We start from the raw sequence: 9,733 nt of genomic DNA, 5'->3' as shown, positions 1-9,733 counted from the left end.
GACTGGAGCTCACACTCAGGCGCCTGCACTGGTTTGGAGAAAGGAAGGGCTGGACACTTTTATCACAATTTAATAGGACCGAAATAGCCTGATGGACCAGTGACTACTCTTCTGCCTGTTGGAAACTGCAGAAAAATGGCTTTAGGTCACAGTTGACAAGGAACTGGACTGGCTTCGTGCCCAGTGTGTCCTACACTGAAGACCAGTGTCCCAACAAATAAATGCAGGCCACAGACCACTGTATGATATTTGGCTTTACTTTATATAAAAATACACAACTTAAATACATATGACACTCTGTATACAAGACATAAACAACTCGTAGATTCAACATTTGCAGTTACTTCAACAGCAGGCCAATATGTAAATTACCTTGTAAGAGCAAAAAGCTTATTGATAGACTCTGCAATCACACGTAAAAGGGGAGGGATGCCCGGGGAGCGATCGGTGAGGGAAGCTCTTCCAAACCGCTCCACTTTCCAATAAAAGGCATCGCGCCGAGGGCCTCTATTGCACAGCTTAATATTGCACCGATCCTTAGACACAATCCAACTGACCCACATCACAAGGGAAAGCTTTTGTCTTCTCCAGCGATGGTCCATGGAAAACTCAATGTCCAAACAGCATTAACTGTGTCTCAAAATTGTGCTCAATACCAAATCTGAGAAGTATGAACTGCTTCTTGACTTTGCGAACTTGCAAAGCTCTATTTTGCAGCTAAATTCATGTTCCAAAGTTTTACAAAAGCCTCAAAATGAAATAAAACAAAAGTTTTACAAAAGCATTGGCATACTTAGAGCGAGCTTGACAGGGTGCAGTGGCGAAGGAAGTGGCATTCTCAGGTCTACAGAGCTTCCATGCCACAGGGCGCTGCCACTGAGAGGGGCAGTTTGCAGCCAGCTCCCGGAGCCCACTTTCTGACGTGAGACAGGGACCCCTTCCTCCCGCTGTGGCTCTGTCTTTGCTCTGTGCGGGGTGCACGAGGACGAGGACCGGCCACTTCCCTGACTCTGCACCTGCAGGCCCTGCTCTGGTCATCTTTCAGACATTCAGCTGCCTTGCCTATGGCTCGTTTAACTAATAGCGAGTTAGGAACTAGTGCACAGGTATAAAGAAAGCTTTGACACTTGGGAATTCAGTAGATGGGAACATACTGGACTAAGTTTCCTGAGATAAATGCAAGCTTTAAAGAATGGTGTGCAAGCCAGAGTCTAGCAGTTTATCTTAGGTAGCAACACGAAGCCCCCCAAGTCTGGACTTTTAAGTTAACAGGCTCATCAGCCAAAGGACACATCTACATGACAAAATAAAATGACAGTACTAAAGCAAAAGAAACACTGACAGTTGACATCAAGAGGAGGCACAGAGACAAACAGAGAAACAGGACGAGGGAGTATTTTAAAGTGCTTAGGTAGGTTGGAAGATTAAGCTGAAATGCCTCCAGGGATTTTTAATGGGTTTAAAAAGTGTTACTTCTTGGTGACTCAGATATAGAAGACACAGCTTTTTAGTAATAATAGCTGTTCAAACTTTTAATTCTTTTTTGAAAAACAAGGTTCTTTATGCATACTTTTCAGCTATTGAAATTATTATGCTGCTTGTTGTGATTCTCACTGATGTAGTTTTGAAATCTTAACAGGCTGGAGAACTTTTAATGAGATTGAACTACAAAAAGCATACATCTGCACCAAGAATTTAAATGAATGCATAGAGATCTGTCAAGTTTTGCACGCAGTTAATACCAAAAGACCTTTTCATTGAAAATCATGCTTTGTTATTTCTTACTGGTCTGCTGACGTACTGAAAATCACAAAAATTCTAGGACCTCAGGCTTAACACTCTCATGTTTTGCAAACATGAATCAGCATATGGCATCCTGCACATTAATAATGAAGGTCTTGGAAACTGAATCAAAAGGCCCTAAGAATCAAGCAACGGCTCAAGTTTGACAAGTCACTTCTAAGGGTATGAATGGAAGCCCTAGAAAATTCCCTCTATATGGCTGTTCATCTGCACAACGTGGCCAAATGAGGTGATGGACTGAGAGTTTAAGAATCACGATGAATACTGGCCCAGTGGTCACACTGGCCACCTGCTCAGTGGGCTGTCCCGTCATTGTGGGCAGACGCTGCTGCATACAACCCTTCCTTCCATGACTTCTATATTCTACTTTTAGAGCCAACAAGTGTCAAAGACCTCAGGCAAGAGGAAGGGCTTAAGCAAAACTAGGTCCCAGAAGGACTCTGGGCCACGTTCTGCCGTCCTTGACACTAGTTTAAAGGCCGGGGAAATCCTGTAAGAAAACAATATACCAGGTCTCAAATCATTAGAAAAATAAGCATTTGGGATTATCACCCAGATGAAAACTCATATTACAAAGCAATGCTCTAGGGCTGGATGTGTAGCTCAGAGGTTAAAGCACAGGGCCATGGGTTCAACCCCCAGCACCACAAGAACATAAAAATAAAAGATAAAAACAATGCTCTGGTTTCTGACGCAGCCTGAGTGTAGCCAAACCAAGTGGAGCTGCTTTGGGAAGAGGCCGCCACACTGCAGCGGCTTGGATTATGCTACTTGGCACTCGATATAGCACAGCTGTGTAAAATTCACAGAGAAGCAACATCTTACATCCTTCAAAGCTCCAGTTAGTGCAAGTGGTTGCCACTAACATGGTGAGTAACACACAGGGACGGTGATGTCATGAGTCATGTAGGAGACAGCGCTGTGGACACGGGAAGAAGCGTCAGCCCTAATACTTGATCCGCCTCCACCCCACGTCCTGAGGAGGGGACTGTGGCCCGAGAACATATTCCTCTGCGTGAGATTAGATTTCATAACCTGTAGTTAAAAAAATACGACTGCTGAGAAACTTGGAGCCCAAGCAGAAATGACAGATTCGGCCCCACTCAGGCCTTGGACAGTCCCTAGTCTCTCGGGTCAGCCAGGCCGTGTCAAAGCCTGGAGGGAGGACAGGGACTGCGGCTGGAAGCCGGTGATTCAAGGCGAGCGGGACCTGGTGGCAGATGTGGACGGAGTAGCTAAGGAGAAGAGGGTAGGGGGTAAGGGGTCAAGGGAGAAACTGCGTCAGAGGAGAGGCCAGGTTTGCCAAGGAGGACCTGGCCCTCCCTCCTGCCTCCGCAAACGCTGAGCAGCAGGAAAAGGGCTGGACCTCAGACAGGACTCTGCTGGCGCCCCAAAACACTCTGCGAGGCCGCCTTGGCCCGGGCCTGTGCGGAGTGTCACGGGCAGGGCCCCGAGCCGCTGCCCTGGGCTCTGATCCTCGCTCCCAGGTGTGAGCCGCCTCCGCTGGGCTCCTCTGCAGGGCAAAGGAAGCCTCGCTGGGCACAGGAGGGCAGGCAGAGCAGCGGGCTCTGCAACTCTCTCTCTCAGGGCTCGGCTCTCCCCCTGGTGGAGGGAAGAGGGGATGTCACACAGGGACTGTCCTTCAGGCCCTAACCTCGGAGGGCCCCCCCGAGGTTCAGGGACACTGACCTTGTGCAAGGGGACACACAAAGAACTCTCAGTTCAGGGAGCGCCTGGAAAGGTCACGTCAAACCCTCAGGGCGTGGGTGTTCTCTGCTACTTTTTGGGTTTTTCTCTCCTATTTTTCTTTTTTTCTCTGGTGATGAATTTAAAAAAAAAGAGAAGGAAGAGAAAAAATGGGTCTGGCTGTGTCTTTCTTCCCTCCAGGGACCGTGTGGCCCTTCCCAGAAGAAGCGCCAGGGACAGCACCACTACCGGGCTCACGGATGAAGGGTGACACCTCGAATGGCATGGCGATGGGAAATGGGGTGCGGCACACGGGGACACGCGGTGTCTTCACCTCCTACAGACGCGGGGCGTCTCGCTGTTAACACCTGTGAGCGCCCACGGGCCCCAGGCCACTGGTGTACACACGGCAGCGCATGAGTGAACAGAGTGGTGACACTGTGTGAACAAAGTCCCCGACGGTCACCTCACCTCCGGGGAAGGTGGTGTGCACCCGAGTCCCGGCTCACTGTCCCTGCTCCCCTACTTGATGCTTTTCAGCAGGGCCGTCCGGGCGTTCACAACCGCTTTGAAGGCGTCTTCGCTACCCGGTGCCACGCACTTGTCGGGGTGCAGGAGCACAGCGAGCTTCCGATAGGCTTTGTTGACTTCCTCCCTAGGAGAGAGGCAGTTCCGTGTCACTCACCAGGCAGCGTCTGCTGCACAGAATCAGCTCGTGCAGCAAGCTTGTCCCCAAGGGTCACTAGCTTTTCCCAAAGGCAGGATGACCAAATAAATAACGGGTAATACAAAAACGAAACATACAATGCAGGAAGAGGCAGCACCGGGCTCCTAGTGGGCACTGAAAAGCCTTTGCTGATAGAAGCAATGAAGGCCTGGGGACCAGGCAGCCTCCCCAGGAGCCTGCTGGGAAAGGGGGGCGGGAGTAGCACAGGCTGGGGACAGGAGTGGACTCGGTGGCTGGGGAGGGAGGCCTGGAAGGCAAGCAACGGAAAGCCTGGTTTGATCGACACCAGCAATAGTAAGCGTCTGGGACAGACTGGCCCTGGGAAAGCTATTCCTCAAAGCTGGGAGGCAGCGGAAGTCGCTAGGCTGACCCAGGCACGAGCACAAGCACTTAGATGAAGGGGTCTGTGCAGCCGACCAGCAAAGATTAACAGACCCTGCTGCAGAAGGGAAAGATGGCTGGAAGGATGCCAGGGTCCTGCAGATGAGCAGGACCGGCCTGGAAGCCCTGGGCACTGCCCACCTGTGCTGCCCTTTCTCACCCGCTGATGCCAGGCTGGCTACGAGAGGTGCTAAGCACCGGGCCACTGCCCTGCCAAATAAATAACGGGTAATTTATTGATGGTTGGTGTGGGACGGCTGTGTAAAATCCACACTAAGGTCACACTAAGCTCTCCTCCACCAAGCGATGCTTTAGGGTTCGCCTTCCTCTGGTAATCAGGGTTCTGCTACCTCGTAGGCACAGGCCCTCAGACTTGCTTGCTTACTTCCTTCTTTCAGCAGGGTCTCACTATGTAGCCCAGGCTGGCCTTGAACTCACAGGGATCTTCCGGCCTCAGCCTCCTGAGTGCTGGCGTTACAGGTGTGCACCACCATGCTCAGCTTTTCTGTGGTGTCATTTTTCAGATTTTTCTATATCCTATATTTTCTTGAAACCACAGACAGAGACTTGAATAATTCAGGATCGATATTTTGTAATGAGTACTTGTCAGAATATTGGCACACGTGTGGAAGCACACGTATCTGCTGCAGCCTCCCCGGTGCTTTGATTACAGGCAGGCACCAGCACACCTGGCTTCCTTTATTTTTACCAGGAGGATTTCTAAACTGGTTCTCCAAATTAGGAAGATGAATTTGACAGCTCAGAGGTGATAGAAAAGTTACAGAGAGACTGACGGCTCAGGGTCATGTTAATAGTTCCCCCTGTCTAGGGCACATGCGCCAACTCTAAAGAACCCTTTCAAAATGTCTTGTTTTAGCTTCCGGGAGAACATGGCGGACAGATAACAGCAACTACCGGCGGCTCTCTGAAAGACTCGGCTCAGAAGCCAGGAATGGTGCGGACTAAGGAGACATAAGCAGGTGGAGATATGCTCTGCTGACTCAGGAACGAACTGGGCTGAGAGAAGCCAACTTGGAATGCAGTCCTGGTGCTAAAACAGGAACAGAAAAGACTTGGTGTGGAGGCTGGAACCGCGCCATTGTAAGCCGCGATTTGGGTTTCCCGCCGCGCAGCTGCTGGCTGCCTCTACAGCGGCTCGGCAAGGAGAGAGACGCGCGGAAGCTCTGAGAACGGCAATCTGCGAACGGCAGGGAGGCGTGCACTGACTTGTGGTGAGGTGAGTGAGAGAAACTGACACTCTACCACAGTTTGACTCCAGCAGAGGACTTTCTGGGCCCGAGCAGTCCTGCGGGAGCAGGGCGCGGTGGCGACTCCAGCCACACATCCCCCTCTCGGGCGGGATTGGTGAAAAGTGCCTGGCCTGCGTGACGCTGCCGGCGGACCTGGTAGACTGTCCCAACCCAGATCCCAGAGCCTGACGGTGGCCGGGAGGGGAGACGCGTAGGCTGCCTGGTCCGTAACTCCCTGGTGCGCAGCGGTGAGCGGGAACACCTAACTGGCGCAATTCGATCAGGCTGTGGCTGACTGGGAGAGAAGCTGGGCCTCTTATATAAGCTTGCATATATAAGGAACAGAGAAGAAGAGGCAGCATGGGAAGAGGCAGCAACAAGAAAGTCTCCTCGGCCCCCAATTCTGAGAAACAGGCAATAGCAGACACCGCACCAATACACATAAGGCACCATATAGAGAGCCTCATAGACCAATTCAGGAATGAAGTTATCAACGACCTGAAGCTAGAAGTATGCAGAATAGTTAGAGAAATGCTAAGCACCACCCAAGAAAAAACAGGTGATGGAATGGAAGAACAGAAAAAAAGGGGAGAATTGTTTGATGGAGAAAACAGAGAAAGCATAGAATACGTGAAGCAGGTTCAAAGGGACTACCAAGATACTAAGAAGTCTATCGAAGACTGGCATAACAGCTTGAAAGAAACTAAGGACAGACTATCTGAACTGGAGGGCAGACTTGTAATATGGGAGAATGAAATGAAAAACTTCTTAAAAATAACAAAGAAACAAACAGCAATAATACAAAGACAAGAAGATGATAAGAGGATCCATAACTTAAGGATTAAGAACATAAAAGAAGAAGTAGGGATGCAAACAAGTGAACTACAAAAGCTACTCACAGAAATAATCCAGGAGAATTTTCCTAATTTAGCAAAAGGTAAAGATACTCAGATGTATGAGGCATACAGGACCCCAGCTACCTACAACCCAAACAGAGCAACACCCAGGCATATAATAATAAAAATTCCAGAAATTCAATACAAGAACAGAATATTAAAAGCTGTAAGAGACAAGAAACAGACCACTTACAAGGGAACACCCATCAGAATTACAGCAGATTTCTCTGCACAAACCATCAAATCACGAAGAGCGTGGGGGGAAATAATTCAAGCATTGAAAGATAATAATCTCCAGCCAAGATTGAGATATCCTGCACAACTGTCCCTGGAAATTGATGGAAAAACAAGGTGCTTCCAGGATAAAGAGGAACTGGGGGAATTTGCAACCACCAATTCAACTCTACAGAAAGTATTGCAGGATATTCTAAAAAAAGAAAAATACAAAGAACCCAGAAATAGTGGCGGGGAGGCCACAACAAATGGAGCAGAGAACAAAATGAAGAAGACAAACTGACAGCTACTGACAGAAAAAGAGCTTAACAGAAATGAGGCAGAGAAGATTGGATGATAGGAACAGCTATTTTGGAGAAAATGACATCTTAATAGGTAATACTGATTTAGTATCATCTTGTTTTGAAGTCTCATCTAGCTTTTGTCCTTCTGTCTCCAATGGTCTAAATAGGCTGTATCTTATTGGATTTTATTATGTACGATAGTATAAGCAAAAACCTTTTAAAGACAAGGAGATTATACAGAAACCATTGTTCATTTTCTGTTAGTCGATTCTAAATACTCTGTAATGCTGTCATTCTCTTGAATGGTTTTACATTGTTTTGATATACTTAATGCTACAGTATACGAAGTTGTACTCAAGGATTTCAAAGAAAGAAACAATATGGTAACTACTTTTAGGTTAGGATTATCTGGTGGTGAAACACTATTCTGCTTAAATGGTTATGTTTTGATCTGCGCTGTTTCGTTGTTATGCCCTCTTTTATCTCAATCTCCACTCCATTATTTACTTTTTTATCTTTATCCTTTTAATTAAAGGAAAAAAATAGCAGGATATATTATAGTAACCCCTTTTGACTTTTCATTACCTTGATTTAAAGCCCTGTATTACTCTCACCATCTGGTTTTTAACTGATGTTCCCCTATTCTGTTTTGCTGGACAGTATCAGGTTCGAAAGTTTAGGCATCAGCTGTGAAGATAATGAGATTCATTATGACGCCCATTCTTGTTGACTTTTAGCTACTTTTGAAGACCTACAATGTCTCCAATGTTTTGGTTTTGTCAGTTTTATTCTTTACTGTTTTGTTCAATTGTATTATAACTAATGATATAGGCAATTCTATTAGAGATAGCAGGAGACATTATGGTAACCATTGTTGATCACCTGTATTATGTTTTTACATTATCTATTATGTCCACCCTTTTGACTTGACCGATTCTGTTCTGTTATGTCACATTTGGTTTTACTCTCTTCCAAAAAAGTAATAAGAACCGTGGGAGCAATGAAACCCAAAATGTGTAATAGTCATGGTACAAAAGAGAGGAAAAGAAAGTACTCTAAACTATATAACTGCATGTATATTTAAGTGTATAAGATAGAAAATGATATCACAGAGTTTTATTGGATCAATGAACAGAACTGTTTGCAGTATCATTGATGGAATGTCCACTTTACAAGCTTTAATTTTGTGACTTGAACAATTATTTCTAAGATGACAATATGTAATCCATTAACTAGTGATTTCCTACTGTTCATTTTTTTTCTGTAAATCTGTATAACTTGTACCCTTTCCCTGCTTTTTTTTTCTTTTCTCCTTAAATAAAATTAAAAAAAAAAAACAAAATGTCTTGTTTTAGTGTCAGATGTAGCTTTCCGACACACATAATTCTGATACCAATGAACAAGAATGATGTTCTCATCTGAAAACACTGGAAGCCAGGTATGGTGGTCCATGCCTGTAATCCCAGGCTGAGGCAGGAGGACTGCCACAACTTCCAGGCCTGCCTGGGGTACAGGGTGAGACCTTGTCACAAAAAACAAACAAACAAAAAAATTGAAAGGGCCAAAATTCTTATTCCTTCAAGAGCTCCGGCTTCCCCCGAGGGAGGAATCCATGCAATTTACTGTGTGCCTGGCTTTCTTGCTGAGATGACCTTTCAGGATTTCTAGAGACAGGAGAACCTCCAGAGCGGAATGTTTGGACAAACAAAATGACTTGAGTGTACGACAAATAAATAGATTTTGCTGAAGAGGAAGATTGATTTAAAGTCTAAGGACAGTAGACACAGTTGGTACTGATCGAATACCAAAATTCTCTGTAATTTAAGAAAAAAGTCTTTATGTGTTTATGCTATTTGAAGGCACGGAAATTAAGGCGGTTCTGGACATTCTGGAAGATTCCAATTAACCAAAGTGAAATACCAAAGAACCAAAAGTGTTTTTCCCTTAATAAATACTATTTTAAGTTCGTGAATAATTAGACAAAGAGATAGTTTCTTAATATTAGAGCCAATATCCCTTGGAGATGACACAGAAGAATTCAGATTGAAACTACGCAGCCCTACTATAACAAAAGACACCGGTAAACTCAGTGCTCTGTACACGAGGTCATCGGAATCCTTTGCAGGTCCAAAATGTCCACAATACACACAATGAATTCACAGTGACTGATAACAGCCGGCCCTTCTCCTTCTGGACTTGCAGATATGCTATGAGCCAAAATGGAGAGGATATGGGTAACCCTTTTGGTATGCACAAGGCAATTCTGAGGTGCAGTGTTGCTTTTCTGGAACTCGAGGTAACAAGTAAGCAAGGAAGGCCTGGGCTGGAGGCGCGTTATGCTGCAGACAGAGAGCCCTGCAGTGATGCTCTGTGCAGCCATGGCGGTGTTACATCGTCAGGTTTCAGGGTCACACTGGGAAGTTGTTTATCTTTGCATAAGCAATAAACAATAGGCGCTCTCTTTCTTTTAAT

General features: G+C 46.2%; 1 protein-coding gene across 1 annotated transcript in view; it reads right to left on the bottom strand.

Moving 5' to 3' along the window:
* Positions 1 to 239: 239 nt before the first annotated feature.
* Positions 240 to 9,733, bottom strand: part of Dnajc27 (DnaJ heat shock protein family (Hsp40) member C27) — a 33,859-nt gene continuing 24,365 nt past the window's right edge. The window contains exon 7 of the mRNA XM_003473160.4: positions 240 to 4,144. Coding sequence (XP_003473208.2) covers positions 4,012 to 4,144 — 133 coding nt within the window. The 3' untranslated portion in view covers positions 240 to 4,011. The remainder of the gene's footprint in view (positions 4,145 to 9,733) is intronic.

Source organism: Cavia porcellus, unplaced genomic scaffold (genome assembly GCF_034190915.1).
Source record: "Cavia porcellus strain 051 isolate PalLab524CR breed Dunkin Hartley unplaced genomic scaffold, mCavPor4.1 scaffold_1, whole genome shotgun sequence".
Classification (NCBI taxonomy): Eukaryota; Metazoa; Chordata; class Mammalia; order Rodentia; family Caviidae; genus Cavia; species Cavia porcellus.
The sequence above is the reverse complement of the archived record's forward strand: the minus strand, read 5'-3'. Positions and strand labels throughout refer to the sequence as shown.